General features: G+C 40.9%; 1 protein-coding gene across 10 annotated transcripts in view; it reads right to left on the bottom strand.

Annotated features, from left to right (window-relative positions):
* Positions 1–1548: 1548 nt before the first annotated feature.
* The window catches only part of FARP1 (FERM, ARH/RhoGEF and pleckstrin domain protein 1), a 199482-nt gene continuing 181078 nt past the window's right edge, over positions 1549–19952 (bottom strand). For 7 of the 10 annotated variants that reach the window (XM_030270500.4, XM_030270562.4, XM_030270631.4 and 4 more), the window contains 10 exons: positions 17409–17646; positions 15274–15404; positions 12167–12235; positions 10153–10242; positions 9019–9101; positions 8564–8676; positions 7906–8069; positions 5336–5443; positions 4180–4331; positions 1549–3134 (listed from right to left, as the gene is read on the bottom strand). In XM_030270500.4, coding sequence (XP_030126360.4) covers positions 3053–3134; positions 4180–4331; positions 5336–5443; positions 7906–8069; positions 8564–8676; positions 9019–9101; positions 10153–10242; positions 12167–12235; positions 15274–15404; positions 17409–17646 — 1230 coding nt within the window. In that variant the 3' untranslated portion in view covers positions 1549–3052. 10 annotated transcript variants of the gene reach the window in all.

The raw sequence follows: 19952 nt of genomic DNA, 5'->3' as shown, positions 1-19952 counted from the left end.
CCCTTTGCCTGTGGTGCAACCTCCTGAGGCAATGAAGTGCCTGTTTTGTTTTATTTTTCCATTATTGGAAACTGGCAGCTATTTCATGGTGAGTAACAACAACACCAGCAGCAAATCTCCTGGAGTGCTTCCTCTGAGGTTTTCCTGGAGCTGAGAAAGATGCGTTTAGTGATAGCTCCTGACCTGGCACACAGTGACCCTGCCTCTCTGCAGGCCGTGCTTCGCTGAACAGGCAGTGATATGATGTGAATCAGAGTTAAAAATAAGTGGTTGTACAGTTGTACATACGAGTTTTCTAGTACATTGAGTTTTATTCACACATGTGGACTCCGCTTGTATCCAAGATATGAGCATCAAGACAATTGATTTTACTCTCTTACTATCATTTCAGTTTTGGGTTAACCCTGGGAATAGACACATAGAAAAATGCTGACAGATGACAGTAGTTCAAATGGTTCCATTTTAAAAAGAAATTAAAAATCACACTAGTAGTGAAGAAAAAAAATCTTATGTTAAACCTTTTTTTTTAATCGGAAAAATAATACAAAAAGGTGAAAATGGTGATTAGGTGGGCATTCTGAAAGTTGCACCTACAGCCTAACTTAGTCTCTGTCATTAACAATAACTATCACCATATTTTGGTCTTTGCTTTATTTTCCAAATTCACTTTGTGTAAAAATGAAACTTAATGAGAAAAGATGTTACTTGATTTCTTTGGAGAGCTCAGAATAAACTACTCCAGCAGATTCCAGTTAATTAACATTTTATCCAACAAGCCCCAGGGTTCTAAATAAAAATTCAGTTTTGACTGAATTAAGGGCATGGCCCTCAATGTAATTTCCATTTTAAAAAAGCGTTTCACTGTTATAGATAACAATTCTAAAGGGAAGAGGCAGGGCCCTGGCTTGTAAAGTATTATTTTACCACTCAATAATAGTGATTTTTGGCAGGATCAGGTCTGCAGCATTTTACTTCATAGCAACATCAAGTGCTGTTGCTTTTTCAGCATTGTTTTCCCAAACCAGTAAGGCTGCAGCTGAGTTGTTATTCACCTATGCTGTGTTATTTCCTCTTCTCCTCACTATGCAGATCATTGCTCGCATTCCTGGTCAGTCCTGAAGCACTGGAATTCCTGTATGTTACTACAGGGTAGGGTCACAGGCTTGGAATGGACAAGGCAGTGGGACCTGCAGCTGAGAAAACGGGCTTCAGATTTTCCTACCTACTTTCTGAGTTTGTCCTTCAGCACATCCTAGCCAGAGCCAATGCTCGAGGTTAGGTGTGATTATTGCACTGGTACATCGACCCAGGGGCATTAGCTGAGGAAAAGAGCAACTGCAGCACTCTACCTGCCCAGGGGGCTGAAGGTCTCCATGCAGCTGAAGGAAATGCTCTGAAAAGAGTTTCCCTTTGTCAGGGTGTGCTTGCATTTGGCCATGGGGACTGCTGCTTTTCCTAAGGGGTTTGGAACCCATCTCATCTTCTACAGAGGTATGTCTGGGGTTGGGTGTAACAGAATGAACACTTTACTGGCAAAACAGGCATATGTACAGTGGTGGTGTGAGGTATTTTATTCCCTTTTGTTGTGAGCAAAGCTGTAAGAAGCCATTTTACACATCGCACACAGACAAGCCATTAACAAAGCAAGTAGCTGGATGAAGAAAAAGCAGGGATAGAACTTCCCTGGCTTTGTTTCCCAGACTGACCTTCAGGCCCCCTCTGCTTAGCACCGTGCTTCCTCCAAGACCTGTAATGGTGATGGGTGTTACCAGCACATCAGACTTCTGCCAATGGAAGTTTTACATCTCCCTAGTGACAATGTTTCTTAAAACATGGGGGAAATCATCCAAGCCTTGCAGATACAGTGCTGCCAACCTTCTCAGCACACCACCAGCTTATCCAAAATGCGGTGCCAGCTGATGTTAAAGCTAGGCATTCGAAATTGGTAATTCTGCTGCAGGTTGTCTAAGTCGCTCTCTGTCTGCCTGAGCCCCAGGGGAGAGAGGGAGAGACTGAAATTCCAACAATAAACTGGAAGTCAATTTGGGATGGATAGCAAGCAGGATGAAAACTTGGGGCTAGTACCCCCCAGCTTAGAGCAATTTAGTTACCAAAACACTGCAAATGAATCACAAATAGCTGCGGTTCTTGTAGCATACAGGTTTTCTTTCAAGTTTGTAAAACAAACAGCAGGATGTCACCACAGCCTTTAATTTCTTCTTGTACATAACCATTCACAGTACATTAACAGCCCAAATAATATTGCACTGGATTGTTTTAAAAATTTTTTGTCTTGCAAGTAGTACTCACTTTTCAAAGCCAACAGATGAACAATTTGGTCAACTTGCACCAAAAAAATGGTTAGGTAAGAACTCTATACTTTATTTATACCACATGAATTTGTGACCCCAAAGGGAAATGAGAATGTCAACTGTTTCCTTGTTAAACATAGAAAATTAGTAAATCGTTGCTGATTAAATGTAGAAAGACTGGTGGAAAAAAGCATGAAATCTGAAAGTTATCTCATTCCTGTTAGACTGCTTGCTGTATATATAATTATATTCTATACTGTGAAAATCCATCTACATTTAAAAGCCCAGCAGTCTACAGATTAACATGGTAAAAAAAAATAATATATTTTTATGAAAAGAGAAGAAAATAGTGTTTGCCTCAGAGGAGAAAGTTTTCAGATTTCAGTCATCTGGGAGTTCTTTTAGGTGCAATCTTTGAGGCAACAAAACATCTTTTGGCATTTGGCACCCTAATAAGGACAATATTTTAATACTGGCACAAGCTAAAAACAGCACAGAATGACAAAATACAAGACATTAAATGAACCGCAGCCACTGGGATGGTGGTAAGCTAGTTTGTTTATATGGAGAACTTAAACAGTTTTGCTGAGGAATTGTGACAGTTTCTGCAAAACCATACTTATTCTCTTCTTTTACCAAAGTGTAAGTTTTCTTAAACTTGGAGGGAGAAAAAAGAGTTTCAATTGTCCTCTAGAAAATCAGCAGCTGCTGGACAATCAACACAGCGGCTTGTTCAGCCGTCAATAGGCGTGAGGCTCTTTGTGACTCAGAGCTCGAGTGCGTGAGGCAGAGCTGGTGGCACTTCGGATCACTTCCATCCATCTGTGAGGAGACACAAACAAAAGAAAGGTCAGTTCCCAGGGGAGAATTTCTTGACAGATACAGTCTGTGCTATTGGTTGTACAGTCTGATTTTTAGTGCCTGTGGCAGCATCTTCCTACTTCACCCCTCAATCCATCTCGAGGCAAGAGGATCAACTGCCAAAACTCTAAGGAAGTTTAGAGAGAACAGACAGCAGGTAATGGGATCCAAAACTTGTGAAGTTAATAGTGGTTTTACTTGCTCTGCAGACACCAAATATCTTTTTTCTGAGTGGTCCAAGCAATGAGCAATTGAGACCAGCCATTCTTAATCTGAGAGAAAAAAAATGTACTTTAGCTGCAATTTCTGATTATTTTTCCTAGAACTGATAAAGGCATTTCATGTTTTTATTTTATCACCACTTTGCCTTGTTTATAGTTTTGGACTGACATGGCTAAAGGTTAAGAGCAGTTTTCTTTGATTAACTCATCATGTTTTTTGAAATATTCATGCTTCATATAAGAGAGCTAAATTAGATCACAAACCACAAATTAGGAGGAATAGTGCCTTTTCCGACTCTCCATGTATCTGAAGTTCAGTGGGAGGTGTAAAAATTACATGGTGAAGTGGCATAAATATGTAGTAGAAACAGCTGCCTCTATAAAAATTGGAATTTTGTTTCAGGTGGATTTTCCATGCAGTTGTACTAAAGGAAGTCAAGCTATTCTGAAGAGCTACTGAGGTGACCTGTGATCTGTTCACATGCTTCCTGAAGTCTGAGGCATGGAGCTTCCCTGGCTTCAGCCAGCCTGATCAATTTCGACTGGGTAATTCCAGGTTTTGCAGTAATTACTATTACCTCTTCCATACCATCACAACCAATCACTGGATTTTAGTGGTATCAGGTTTAAAATTTCCTTAATAATTTTAAAAGATCCTTTTCCAGTTGCGCTGAACCACTTGCCTGTATTACTGAACCAACTTATTTAATAAACTTTGTACTTACTAACCTTTGGAAGAGTGCTTCTGGAATTTAACAAAAATTTTCTCTCAAAAACAAACTTACCTTTCAAAGGTGTATTCACTTTCAGCCCTGAAGTAGTACACATGGGATTTGAAATGTAGCTTGAACACGTAGTCTTTGTGAATGTTTTCAGATTCAGTAGGAAGGGTAAGTGAATATCCCAATAAAGGAAGGCTGGCTAAAGGATGATTGTCCTGAAAAGATATCATGGAAAGTGCTGTGAGATCAAATGCCCTTAAATAAAGAGAGCACATAAGTAAATGGAAAGCAGATACCCATTCGTTTAAAGGTCACTGTGTTTCTACATGTGTGCAGAAAAATACAAAATTTATAAATTGCAATAAGATTGTCTGGCAGTTTCAGTTGGTCATCATTATAGACCTTTTGCATAAGGATCTGCTGCTGGCTGATCCTCTCAGTATTTCCTTGAAGGAAAGCTGGCTCATATCTTGGAGTTTCATTACTTCCAAACTGATTAACATAATGCTCCATCATTTGCCACTGCCAGGGCACCACCCAGGTTCATCCTCAGCTTGCAAACTCCTACTCCTTTAGAAGTGTGCTGGCCACCCAGCAGGTTCACTGCTGAAGTCCAGTTACTGCATGGCAAACAATTTCTTTATCCTCTTACCTGTGGAATATCCTTCAATTCCTTCTTTAATCATTAAGGATTTCTATAACAATGAAAGCACAATGTAGCAACTTGAGTTACTTCGTGCTTATGCCCTGCTCAAACAGATTCAGAAGTCCAACAGATTCTAAATAGAAATCCCCTACTTTTGCAGTAAAATATTTGTTCAGGTGGATTAAATTATTGACCACTGTTCTCTTATTTGGCTTAAGTGTCAGTAATGGTAAACAGAATTTGTAAGTCACAATTAAGTTTTTAATTGTAGTGATAAAAAGCCTGGTTTAAACTTGCACCACAGCTTCTGAGCAGTGGTGAGCTCTGCTGTGCTTTCAAGAATGACACTGTGACTGCTGAAAGCTTCAGGAAAGAACCAACCCAGGAGCAGTGAGAACAAGCCCTGCTCTGTGTGCTAGTGGTAGTAAAGGCTGTGTGGGCAGCCGTGACCATTGCACCTGCTGCTCCAGCCTACAGCATCCGTGACTGATAGCCACTTTTCTCTCAGCTGCCTCTTTGGAAAAGAGCCCCCCACTGTCTTCTCCAGCCACTCACACTTGCACAGTTGGTTACCTGGTGCGATTTATAGAAGAACATGCAGAAGTTGGTGAACACCACCCAAAGCTTCTGCCACCCGTTGCTATTTTTGAATTTTCTTAGCAGATTTCCAGACAGCTGGTTCTGAAACAGATCAAAAGCAGCCAAGTAAAACAGTGAAAGGTGCCTGCAGCTTAGTTATTGTAAGAAAAATTATTTGCTTTTATCTGGTTTTATGTGACCTGGTTGTAAATGAAAATGCTTTGGTTGACTGGACATACTTTTCTTCTGCATTTTTCTACTGCTGAGCAGTACTTTATGTAATGTATTTGTTTGTTTGCAGCTGTGTACTTCCAAAAACTCAAAGCTACTACACTGATTATCAACTGAGGTGGCTTTTGGCAAGTTGCTACTAAACCTCAGTCTCGTTAATCCTACTCTCATCTTTTAGAATGGTACTTAAATAGAATGGAAACAGAAAGTCTGACATGAATTTGTGATGTAAAGGAAAATTATGACATACTTTAGAATTGCAGATAGAGATTGAGGTCTCTGTACCCAGGGACTTCACACGGTACTTTTCAAAGATTTCAAAAACAAGGACTGTTAACCTTATTTTTAGCTGGATTTTGGATCGTTTAATATAAAGGAGGAGTAAGCCATAACCAAATACATGTATTTAATGGCTGCTTGAAGCAACTGCTCTTCACATAGTGAAGATGGAAAGCCAAGCATCACTGTTCCTTGCAAATGAAGGGGGATTCTCAGTGGATTAATAATGACTTCCCATTCCTTGTTGACTGTGAAGGGCTCTTGCCTGGCTCAGAATCTTCTTTATTGCAGAAGCTAATTACCTTTATCTGTAAAGTTTAATAGTTGAAATCTGGGGTTCCTGGTGTAACTACTACAAATGAAGTATTCTAACAAAGTTCTGTTTTCACCAGCCTTGGATATGAATTAAAGCCTTTCCTTTAACTCATCCTGTTCTCTAATATCTGGACTACTGCCTCCTTGCCCTAAGTTACAGGTGTACTCCTTAATTTTCTGTTACCTCATTACTCTGGAGGATATCATAAAAGGACAGGCTTTGCATTCGGTACCAGCAGACATATGAAATGGAAACAGGCCGCTGATCACTGATCAGTCCAGCAGGTAGGGAGGAACAGTCACTGACAGAGAGAGGATCTTCTACCACGAGAGAGACAGAAAGGAGGGAGAGACACAAAGAAAATAAACGGTAATGCTGAAGTGAGAGGCACCAACAGGACAACGTGAGCATGAGCGGGACCTGCCACGCATGGAGCAGGTGGTGTGAGCAGCAGTGGAGCTGGAGATGTGTTCACAGAACAATGCATGGCTCCAGGCTGTGCTTGGTCTTCACTGCTTTGTGTTCATTTGAGGCACAGGGAAGGAAGAAAAATGAGCAACAATAAACACTGATCTCAAACCTAGTTAGATTTGCCTAACTAAACGTTTTAATCATTAGAATGAGTCACTGGTGTAAGTTCTATATCTGTTTATAATAAGCCCTCTGCTTTAGGAAAAAATGCGAAACCTTGTCCTGTGCTGAACTATTCTTTCCTTGCAGGATATAAGAGTATGAAGAATGGAAAATCCCACCTATGTGGGACTGAAATGAGGCTCTACAGTCAGCATTTTTTAGTATGGAATAATTTTGTCGTGCTTCAGCAACAAACTCACCTCCTGTTTAGAAACAGAAGCAGTTACACAAACCGTGAATATGTTTGTCCTTGTATCCCTATGTTCTGCATCAGTATCTCTTCTCTAGAGCAATGGTGGCCTGATGTCTGAGGGCTGCCACTCGAGTGCAAATCCACTCAGCTTTAAGGTTCCTTTTTCCATTTTCATAAAGCATAAATTTCCATTTGCTGAGGGCTGTGATAAAGTACACAGAGCTCCTTGGACTCTCTTTGGTGAAAGAACACCTCAGCAGGCTTACCACCTCATCCTAAAACCTACACTGAGCTAGGAGTCTTTCTTTTCAATCTTTGAAAAGACAATGTCTGCACCTTGGCTGTTGAGTACAGAATTAACGAATGTGTATCAAATTGGCTTAGCTGTGATCAGAGTGGTAAAAAAGGGGTTTATTTTGAGGTGGAAAATGCAAATAAAGAAAAAGCAGATGAGACTGAGCAATGAGACAAGGTTCCAGAAAAGATGGCTAGGTAAAGAAAGTAAGTTAGTAATACACATAATTAAAACTCTGGCTGCAGCAGCTAAAGACAATATCCTTTCCGCTCGAGCAATGACTTAATGCCTCTGTAACTGAAAGCATTAAGACAGTTTGAACTGCTTTACTTTCTAAAGGGCATCAGCTTTTTTTTTTTTTTTTTTTTGATAGTTATGTCTACGAAAATTACTGCTCTAACTGATTTTACAGAGGTGCACTACAGGAGCAGATCTGTGCTTCTTGCATGATGGTTTATGCTGTCATTTGGGAATATGGGAAGCGCTTTAATAAGCGTGCTTGAAACTTCCCCAGGAGGAGACAAGGGAACAGTGCACTTGTTAAGGAGGAGCAAAAAGGAAATTGTCATTCAAAAGCAAGCCTGGAGCTGCAGTTCAGGTTGTTCTGAGGCAGATACCTCCACAGCAATACTAAAGTCGATCATTGAAACACTGGTATTTCTGTGCCAGCAGACGTGCACCGTAGTGTTGCCACGGTGTGGTGACTGACGTTCGAGTGAGGTGCGGGATGCACTGAGGTCGTCCTCAGATTCCTGGTCTACAGTAGTTTCATCAGGAGACTCTATGAAATGCAGGGAAAAAGCATCTTTCTTCCTCTATGCAACAACATATATAAGTGGAAAAATTAAACATATAAATTCTGTCTGCAGTATTGTGAATTAATTTTAAAACACCATTTTCGAAATAATTTTGTCCAGATTTTAAATAGATTATTTTATATATTTAATTTATGTGTTTCTGCAAATGTTAGAATTAAAGGCTAACTACCATGCTTTGTTGGTGTTTTTAATACTTTTCAAGGACAGGCACTGCCCAAAGAGTTCCTGGAATCATTATGCTTAAGTCACTTCTCTATTCAATGAAACTCTCTGCTAACATCAACAAGAACATTCAAGTGGCACATATCTCAGTATATCTATACATATATATGTATATAAATCAAGTTTGAATGTCTCAGTTTGACCTGTGGCCAACACTTCTCACCACTTTGCTTAGAAGCAACCACCAATCATACTGACAAAAGTGAATAAAACCTACTCTCTGGCATTTACTTACTATTGTCAGGTGGGCTGCTTGCCAGTAACTCTGGGGCAGGGCCACTGCTTTTCTCCGCCAGGTCTATTGCCATCTGGATGTCCTCAGTCCATTTGTCCATTTCAGCACGGGTACTAACAATGAAAATTCAGCTTTTATTCACCTTCATACAGGCTGAAAACAAACTCTAAGAAATAGACACAAGCTGAGCTTACTTTTAACTGAAATAAATAAATTCAGACACAAGATGCTACTTTTTTTTCCCCTGATAGTTTAGTTTTGCTTCCAACTTGCACAATTGCCGCTCTATTGTGTCTCCCATCCACTTTTTTCTTAACAAATGGCTTTCACAAAAGAATATACCTTTGAGGAGATAGTTTTAGGAGCAAATGCAAACAAAATGATGCATCTCTGTCCCATTGTGACAGCTGCAGAGAAATACAATTCACATGTGGACTTTGTCTCCACTGAATTACCTTGCAGCAACGACGATGGACTGGTGTTGACCTCGTAGTGTCAGACAGTGAGGAACTCCCCATTCCTCCTCACTTTCCTCCATCTGAGAGGTAAAAGGCCAAATGCAGTCAGATTGCAGGAAGTACATATTTCTTAAGGAGAAACAGTGAACTGAATGAGCTCTTACCATTGGGGAAAAGAAAATATGAGAAATGCTCTCAAATTTGAGGTAGGTATTGAGGAAAATAACAGTGCCTTGCAAGTTGGAAGAGCAGTAAGTTCTGCAATAATGTCTTGAACCAAAAGCATGGCTTTGTCTGCTTTGTGCCAAAGAAAATAGCAGTATTTTTATCAGAAGAGTGATTTATTGTACAAAAGGATGTGTTAAATGCTGGGAGTGCTCTGGAAACTGTAGCATAGCACAGTTCTGCTGAGAGCAAGTCCAGGCCAAATGGCCATCAACTGAGTAGATCCCTTGAAATGCTAGATAAAACTTGAAATCTTGCAAGTGTTTACAGAAAATCAAGTACTGTGGTAGTGACAATTAAATTCTTAGGAGAACAGCATAGAATTGATACCAAACAGTGAGAAATTCCACTGAAAATAATAAAGGGAATGAAAGCATTTTGAAATCAGCAAAAAAATAGTTTGAAACAATACAAAAGGGGTAAATAGGCTTAAAATGGCTATTTTCCAGAAGAATTGCAACAAGAGCTCCAAATAACATTTTGCTGCCAGATTCGCCCAACTTTGGCTTTAAGATATAGAGCTGGAAATACTAGGAAATGCATTTTTTATAGAAATTAGATTGTTACAACTGTTTCCTTGTCTTGTGTGTGTCTATAATGAATTGGTGATGAATTAGTTGTAAGAATCATGGTCAAATTAATGGTTGAAAAAAACAAAGACCCCATCTCCAGAGAAGTCTGCATTGTGAGGAAGCAGCCCTCAAAAATATCTTTTCCCTCCTCATTTTTGCTATGTGATCACCTCTGTGCAGAAGGCTGCAGGAACAGATGCTGAACCCAAGACAGATTTAGAGAACACCTTCCCTTTGCTGCTGTTTTCAGCCCAGCAGAAATTCATCAAGCTATTAAGATGAGACCACAAATGGCCACTTATGCATGAATCCCTTAAGTTCTCACAATACTTACTGTCATGCCATACAGTGGAAGATGTCCATGGACTTTAAACTGATTAGATGCTGTCAGACCTCTACTTGTGTATAACAGGATATCATTAAACTACAAAGCAAGGATAAGCATCAGTACAGTGGTTGGCTGGCATTTACGTATGAAAAAAAAAGAGAACAGTGAATACAGGAAATCTGAGTATTTATATCGCAGTCCTAATTAATTAATCCAAAATACTGGCTTCCACAATATTCCACTACCTAGTGTTAGTACCTGTTATCTTCTCTACCCTCCTTTCCGGTTAGTTTTAGGTATGTTTCCTTAATTTTTCACTGGATATTTTCCAATGCCTTCTAATGTTCCCTTTGTGATCTCTGGGTCAGAACTACCAAGGCACAACAGGGGTGAAACAGAGCAGTACATTTCACACTCTGCTGCACTTTGAAGCTATGGAAGGTGTGTGCTTCACCAGTATTTTCTCTTTGAGAGAAAAGATAGGTAAAGCTGCCCAAGAGGTGAGTCCAACTCAGCCCATTAAACAGAGTGGCTGTCTTTTACGCCCCCTATTCAAAGGAAGCTGGGAGACCTTTTTTAAGGTAGGTGGTTTTAGGTTAAAAATACCAAGGTGAAGGGACTGAAAATCTCAATTTGTAGAGCTTCCTGCAGGTAACAACAGTTGTCCGAAGCACGTCAAATGACTGCGTGCATTTTGTTGCCATAAAATGAACGGAATATTTTCACTAGGCCACCTGGGTCAAAGGGTGTTTTTCTCAAAGCAGATCATCAAGAAAATCATTCTCTGTGGTGTGAAACATAGCTCTTACCATAGACCTCTACAATGCAGCAGCAGTAATTCATGAAACTTTGTGGATCAGCCACTAGAGGGGGATTTAATTTTGCCAATGATTACACATCTATTTGGAATCCCACAGTACTCACCTGGGATTATACCTCCAAATAGATTCTGCTGCTTAACACAGATAAAAGACTTCTTTAACAGTGAAAGCAACTGACTTGAGAGTCTAGTTCTCAGATTTTTAATGTTTTATACATTATATAATAATACCAAGGCATCATCTAGTATCTGTTGGTATGCAAGAAAATATGCACTGTATTTATTAGGCTTCCTCTTCAGTGCCTTTAAAGGCAAAGGCTAATCCTACTCAGGTAGATTTATCAGGTTATATCTTTGACTCATTTGAAAGATTAAATATCAAACGCCTTGTAAAATCTAGCACACTCACAAGCTTTTCAACATAGCCACTGCCTTCACCTTTTGCACAAAAGAAGCCAAGGAAGTATTCTACTGCCACACTGCACTGACTCTTCAGGGTTTTGTGTACTAAAAAATCTGTGCACTCTGCTGGGTGTCCTAAGACACCAGCACCAAGGGCACAACAGCAGTAACATGAGGAGCTTGGGAGCAAATCAGCTGGCTGGGAAGAAAAGAGAGGAGGAACTATCCAGTGGACTCTTGTGGATCAGAGACCAAATGGGATCACCATGACATCAAAGTGGTGGGAGGAGACAAACTTGCCTAGTGCAAAACTTACAAAATGTGTCTCCAAGTACAGGCAGGTCCATCAAAATGCTGGGCACTCAGGTTGGAACTGGATGATTTATGGAAAAATTTGGTTCTGTAATGTGTTCTGAGAGCATTATGTGAATTATTGTTCATATCACCAGGAGTCACTCTTTATCTTCTTTTCTGAATATGATCACTATCCTTGGTGCCACTTTTCATTTTGTAATGACTCTGCTTTTATTTAAGACAAGGTGCAAGGAGGTATTATTTTATCATTATATTTACAATGTCATATGAAAAATAGTTTTCTCTTTGTAAGAAGCAGTTACAAAGAGAATATTGGATTTGAACAGAAATGTAGGTTCTTAACAACCAGCTGCGCGGGGATGTACTATGTTAATTTAAATAAGGCTGTTTAAAAATATTTGAAAATTCAAGTCTAACAGTTATGTCTAGTAGATGCCTAGAGTTACATTTCATTGTACAAAGAAAAATTGTCTTCTTGCTTACCAGAAAAAACATCCGTTGCTGTAAACCTTTTCCAGACAACTTACTAAGACTGCCCAGTCTAATAAACTCCTGTGGAAAAGAAATACAAGACCAAAATTTATCACCTGCATAAATGATTTTTAGTATGTAAACAGAAATATGACTAATTGGTCATACAAACGACTTGACTGTCAGTTACCAAGGCTTTTAATTTTATTGAATATGTTAGAAATCTAATTTATAGGATAATTCCTGTTTGTAACTGTCTTTAGGATAAACTCCTTTCATTCATATTAAGAAAATTCAGCTAAGCAAAATTGTTTTTACCTGACAGAACTCCTTCAGACAGCTCCCTCTTTTGTCAGTTTTTAAGGAGTATTTTTCACAGCACAAATGACATAAAAACTAATGATCTATGTGTTCTTGGTTAGCCACTGGTAATCTTCTGTGGTGCATATGGCATACATTGCTCTCATTCACTGCAATGTAAAACCAGCTACACAACTCAACATCACCATTAGCAGCAGACAAAGAGAGACATTTGTCTGGCAGTGTGAGTTATCCCAGCACCATCCATGTCATATAATACAGCACACTAATTCAAACCACAGTGTTTAAGAATGTTTAGGGATGGCCATAGAGAAAAAGTAGCACATCTGAAACTTTGAAAAGGGTGGATTTCTTGGGCTTACTGTGAGTTATGCAGTAACTCACCCTTATATTTCTTTGAAACCCATGAAAATATCATTTTCCAGTCACTCCCTCCAGCTTCTGCTAAGAGGTTTATATTTATTTATTACAGTCTTTTTAAAGTCATTCTACTCATACTTGTGGATGTAAGAGCCTATATAAAGCACCTAAATCACCTGCATTTTAGGAATAAATTGGCTTAGATCAACCTGTTCAGATAAACAATGCAAATGCCTTAGGCTTGCTTTGGTGTGTCCAGCCCCCCACCTGCACTGCCTAAGGGCTGAAGGGTGGAAAAGTGGCTAAAGGTGGTTATCCCTATACCACAGTGGGCTTGTGGCACCAGAGAGGCCACTGGAAGCTGTTGCTGGCCACCAAGGAGTATTAATCATAATTAGTATCATGTGGTACCACCTGATAGTCCCTGGCAGGCTCAGCACCAGCATGGCCAGCGGTGGTGACCACATGGATCCAGAGCTGCAGGTCACTGTCACCTGCAAGGACAGCCAGCCACAAACAGGGGGGGTTTGACGTCTAGTACAGGAACCAGCTCAGCAGCAGCAGACATCCTGCTCTGGGATGTCCCTGTCTCTTCAGGGACAACCTGAAGAGGATGGGGTTTCAGTGGAATTTGCCTCCCAACCCTGCCTGCAGCAGGGCAGGGACTTGAGTCAGAGCCGGAAGAACAGCCAAGAGCTGGAAGGAGCAACATCCTGGGCATGTGCCAGAGTGCAGTGGCCAATGCTTCTCATCTTGGCAGGGAAACAACTTCTGCCCCCCATCTGCCTTTTCCTTGAACTTCCTAGGACAGGAAGACTGCTCAGACTTTAAATAGACTAGGGTAGCAGAAACACATGATGACAGCATTTAATTTCATGTGATAGAGAGATGCAGAGGCTGTGAAATGTCCCGAGGGACTTGCCAAGGATGTGAACAGTCTGTGGATCACTAGAAGAGTGATCACTTGGAGACAGGGAAGAGGTGAAGGGAGGGAGTGGGGAACAGCCACAACTGCAGAAATACCTGTGCTCAGCACTGCCTTCCCAATGGCACATCAACTTCAAACATGGCTGCAAGTTCTGGTTTTGTGTATCACACACAAAAGCCAAGGGAGTGGGGAGGAAACTACTTCAGCAACAGACAACTTTCAAGTTTGCACACACAGATACATGTGCCTAAGAAAATTAAAAAGGCTACAAATATTACACTGTGGCTCATTTGTTCTGAAATGAGCCTTTGATTTTTAAAAGGCATGATAAGTAAGAAAGAGATGTCGGTATTCTTATGGCTCAATTAAGTGTTTACTTAAGGCAACACTGTCTCAAAAATTATTGCCTGATGTTACATGTAGACTGAAGAGACTGCTCCTCCCCAGGGCCATGAGTTTCACAGCAAGGCATGGTGAAAGGGCTGAAGTTCTTCCAGCACAAATGCCTTACTTGCCTTTAATCTGTCAAGCTCTAGCATCAAGGGCTGGGAAAAGAATATAAAGGCAGCATAAAGAAATGTGTAACTGCTCAAGCTCTGAATGCTGCGATAAATACTATGTTTTTACTGCCTCTGTCGTAAAAGGTCTTTGGAATTGCCTAAAACTCCAAATCTATGCCAAAGACAGAACTTAAAAAGTCAAAAAAGGTAATAAAGAGGATTGCCTTTTCCTGCTTTAAAGGTGCTGGTTTTGGCTGGGGTAGAATTAATTTCTTCACCATGGCTGCTATGGGGCTGTATCTTGGATTTGTGCTGGGAACAAGTAGCTGAAGACAGGGTTGATAAAAAAGAGATGTTTTTGTAATTGCTCAGCAGGGCTTACACAGAGCCAAAGCCTTTTCTGCCTTTCCTACTGCCACGCTGGTGAGGGAGTTGGAGGTGCATGTGAATCTGGGAGGAGTCACAGCCAGGACAGGTGACTCAAACTGACCAGAGGGATATTCCAGACCATATGACATCATGCTCAATGTGATAAAGTGGAGGGAAGTAGAAGGAAGGGGGGAACATTTGAAGTGATGGCATTTGTCTTCCCAAGCCACCATTTCATGTGATGGGGCCCTGCTCTCTTGGGATGGCTGAACACCTGCCTGACCATGGGGAGCAGTGAACGAATTCCTTGTTTTGCTTTGCGTGTGTGCATGGCTTCTGCTTTCCCTGTTAAACTATCTTTATCTCAACCCATGATCTCTCCTGATTGCTTTCACCCTTTCGATTCTCTACCTTGTCCTGCTGTTGGGGCAGTGAGCAAGCAGCTGTGTGGTCCTGGGCTGCTGGCTGGCATTAAATCATGACATTTGGCATTATTATATTTACATCTGAGAGTTTCTGGCTGCAGGAAAAGGTTCAGATGATGAAAGGCAAATTTACAAGTGCCCGTAATAAACAGGTTTTGAAAATATACCTAATGACTTGAAATTGTATCAAATCTTAATCACAACTCTGTTACTTACCCTTCCGGGGATCACCAGATTGTCCATGCCTATCAAGTCTTTCTTCAGTTCATGCAGCTTTTGGAAGTTCTCCATCTTTATCATATTGCCATGGAGCTGACCCACCATTTCAGAAATCTCAGCCAATGCAGCTAGATGGACAAATCCATAAAGTGCTTATTAAAAATTTACAAGAATGTTCAAAAAGAAATATGGCTTTTGTCAGCAGCACCCAGCTCATGAGCCTTCTTGTGCTACTCTTCTCCTCTACAGCATTAAGCTACTCAGGCAGACTAAAACCCGCACAAAATCTGTACATCATCTTATACAGTGGATGGAATGGAGTGTTGTGATGAAAAGACAGTCTATTTCCTAAAAATTTGCCCTGTTTTAGCCACAGTAACTTTATAAGAAGCCGTATGGTCAATCCAGAGCACCAATGAATGGATTCTCATAAAGAACTTAAATTCCTACAACTCTGATTGATTTAGGGATGTTCTTTATGCTTCAAAAAAAATGCATTTTCCCTCCTGCTTACAGCACACTGGGTCAGGTCTGTATTTGAAAAGAGCAGGAAATGGCAGTGTCACTTATTGCATCATTTCAGATGGCAAACACCTTGGGGTTTGTTCTCAAATCCCATCAATGAGAACAACTAAAGGGCTGCAAATCATTGAGTCACATCATGGCTTTACTTCATTCTCTCCAGAGACACCACCAACTTCCTGTGCCATCATGTGTGGGAGCACCAACCCTGACACACCTGGCTGGGTAGGCAGTCTCTGAATGGACCAAAGACATCAGCTGACAGTGCCAGAAGGGCAGCTACAGCCATTTATGTTAAAAAACCACAGCCATGTGAACAGTAAGTGTAGTTCCATCTTCCTTCTTACATCATTGCTCAGTACACAGTTCACCCACTTGCTAGTGGGAGACTTATGCTCTCTTCTGGGATTAAATTAACATTTTTTTTTTGATTCCTTTAGACTCTAACCTTTAAAAAAAAAATCTGAAAACACCTTATTAAGATACTGACCCCAGAATGATGGGTTCTCTAAGTCACACTGTCCTCATGTTCTCTTATTTTCACCTGTGAAACCTATGTTTGTATACATTCCAAAAGTGAAGAAGGACTCAGCCTGCTACACTCTTCAGGGAGAGGAGAATGGACACATCATCCTCATCCTCTAGCCTTGGCTGAAAGAAATGCAGGCACTACTCACTGCCTTCTTTGAGATCATTCAGGGAGCAGCGACATTTGGGCCAACACCTGTGTCACACAGCACTCCAATGTCACAGGTCTCTGGCATTTCTTACTGCCACGGGTCAGGTAAGCTCTGCTTTCTGTGCACTGCCTGCTGTGGGTCTCATCCCACAGAATCTGAGGGAGCTCAGCTCACTTGTTATGCCTGGGAGCAGTTGTGCTGAGCACTGCTCCCTGCCCAAGTTCTTCCATGGATCTGCACCAATGCACCAGAGACAATGGAGTTATCCTTAAACACACACAGGGGAAGGGCACAAGGAGGAAGGAGAATAAACCATTAGAAAGAAATGGCAGGCAGCGAGTTCAGGCTACAGGAGGGCAATTTCTTCATGTTTGGAAAAAAAAACCAAAAACAACCCTAAATCCAAAACCAACTCATGCTGGCTGCTTTGAGCTCCTGAAACAAATCATGGAAATGATAACAGAGCAAACTGTATTCTTGAAAAAGAAGACAAATAACACTGAAAGACAGAATAACAGCATCCCTACTGGGTCAGACCAAGGGTTCACCTGGGCTAGTATTTTGTGTTATTAGAGGATCTCCAGGGAAACTAGGAACAACACAAGCACACATGGTGTGTTCCCTGTGCTCTCTCCCAACCTCCCAGCTGTTTTCAGTTCAAGAGACTTCCTGAACCTGCTGTCATTTCTGTGTGTTTAATAACCCCTAGCAGAATTCGCTTCCAAGTACCTGCTCAGAGTGTGGCATAATGAGTATAGAAGAGCAACCTTAATCCCACTGTTTGTGGTGTTCTGAGTGGCGGATTTTGAAACTCAATCCTTTTTATGTAGGCTTAAGAAAAAAGATTTTTCTTTCTTCCAGCCATACACCTCTAATGGATTTGGATGTCATTCCCCAGCTCCAGGAACTGACGTCTTTTCTCTTACTTACCTCTCGAATCCCTGAAGTCTGTGTGGCTTGGAGGGTAGTGCTTGCAAAGCCTCTCCATTATCTGCTTGTAGTGCATAAGCCTGTGTAAAGGTCTGAGGAGGAAGGTATTGAGAGGCAAGTAGCAGACTTTCTGTAGCTCAAAATCTCTGCAAAAGGTCTCTAGCTTGCGGGAGCTCTTGATCCCATTCTCCAGCTCGATTAAAATCTCATTGTGCTTTCGCAGGTGAATTGTCAATTGCTTTTATGCGTGAAAGAAAAGAGGAGGCTCTTAACAATCACTGAGAGACATGACTCAGCCCATACCTAATCCAATAACACATCCAACTAGCACAGCAGTGGGGATTTTGCAAACAAAATCACTGTACAACACAATGGTTCTGATATTCACTTGCCAAGGAGAAAAGGCATTACTCATTTGAAATAGACACCCCCACCCCCTCTGCATTCCCGGGAAAACTGAAGTACACAATTCAACAAAATTAACTCTCTTATCGGTGAGAAATACAAAGGCAAGAGGATGACATGAACACAGCTCATGCAAGTAGGTGCAATGGAGACAGCCAAAAAATGTGAATGGGATTTTCTAAAAGGATGAAGGGATTTAGATGCCCCAGTTTCCCTTAGGTGGTTTTGGGGAACAGAGATGCAGGCAAATGGACTTCTGGCTTCTGCTCTCCTCTTATTGATGAGAAGTTGCATCTCTTGGGAAAGTCAATGAACACAAAAACAGAGGCATTGCCCAAAAGAAATGGGTATGTTACAAATTCTTCATCCTTAGACTACATCCTCTTCTCCTTAGTGAAGTCTCTAAATAATCCCACTGGCAGCAGGGGAGCTGCACACCAGCAGTGAATGAGGTTTACATTAAATACGTAACTCCTATTATCTCAGTATCCCAGGTATTCACAACTCCCCCTTAAAACAGTTCAGCAGTAGTTTATTTAACAATTTATGCAGGGAATTAATTGTGTCTTGCAAAATGCAAACTGGTTCTTCAGGATGCACAGAGCTTCTCTGAGCAGTCAACTAAAGTTTTCCAGTAAATGGTAGAATATTAAACAGCAGCAAAAAGAAACTGAATGGACTTGAGAAGAAATTCTGTCTTAATCTGAAGTTTGTGCTTTTTGACACATTTCCAGTCAACTCTCTCTCTCCTGTGATTTGTGACATGTTTACCAGAAACATACCTTCCCTAGAGCCAAGCTGCTTCCTCCACACACTGCATATTCATTTTACAAGTCTGTAACTCAGGAAAAGACACAGCAGAGCCTCTGGGCTGCTACAGAGGCTACCCATTAATTACTTTTCTTAACTTCTTTCCTATGTTAATTAAACACGAAGCGTCAGTTTTCAGATCTTTTAACAGGTCTCATGATAAATAAGTACAGTTTTTACTAACTTTATTTCTGTTTCTTGTGCCATTCTTTTAAGTTAAACTAGCTTTTTTCTCTTTACTCCACCTATCAATTGATCAGTGGTGGTGGATCTCAAAGCAAATGAAGTAAAACCCTTTAATGGGAAAGGGCTGCCAGGTCTGTTACAGTAAGGACTGTACACTGCCTTCAGACTAGTGACCCAGAAGGACCTGCAGACAGCAAAGGACACGCAATTTAATGCTGCAAGATACCAGGAGCAGAGACAAAGTCTATCTGAAGTTCTTTGGTATTCTCAAAACTGTGAAGAGCTGCATGTTTCTTGAGAGCAGAGACGGAGGTAGAAAAGTCCCCTCTACATTTCTTCCAATGCATATGAATTACATCTTGAGGGGAAAAAGCAGTTCCTGGCTAAGTACACTGCAGAGAGAGTAAGGTTGCCTTACTGGTGACAAGGCTGTCTGTGTTGGGGATGGTAAATGAAGCTTTCTGTGCTCCCTTTTTCTGACCTGCTGTATAACCGCTTGTGCGTCACTTCGCTTCCCCGCGCCTCTCTCTGTCCTTTTGAAAGACAAACCGAGTCCTAGCCAACATCTCAGGAGAGCTGTAATGATTAAACTGCCCTTTCCTCCAGCCAAGGACTCAAGGCTGCTCCATTTACTAACTGCAGAATACCCAAGTGGCCATCCCCAAGGAAAGATTTATTGGAGAGTTTCAAAATCACTCGGAGATCCGTGTGCTGAAGGTGAAGTGCCATGTTCTGCCCCACACTGACCTGGATGTATAGATACATTAGAGTAAGGTGAGCTTACATCCACACTGTAAAATCTGTAGAGTTTTCACAGGCTCCTGTGTCTGCCTTCAATGCTATTTTCTCAGTAACACAGAGCATTGAGAATACTGCTCTGGCCAGACTAAGAACAGTTGCAAAGTCTTCCAAACATTACACCTAGATTTATGGTTCATACATGTATTTTTACTTCTAGTTTTAAAGGCATCAGAGGAAATTATTCTCATGATTCAAAAACCTTTCACTTAACTTGGCACTGTAGTGCACAAATATAACTTTCCCAAGTCAAATCAATATCCATCTTATGGTCACTAATCCTGCAATATCTTAACATGAATATTTGCATGAAAAAATAGGCACACTCAGCATTTGAATAGTCTC

Source organism: Taeniopygia guttata, chromosome 1 (assembly GCF_048771995.1).
Source record: "Taeniopygia guttata chromosome 1, bTaeGut7.mat, whole genome shotgun sequence".
NCBI classification, from domain to species: Eukaryota; Metazoa; Chordata; class Aves; order Passeriformes; family Estrildidae; genus Taeniopygia; species Taeniopygia guttata.
Note: the sequence above shows the minus strand (reverse complement) of the source record. Positions and strands in the feature narration are given on the sequence as shown.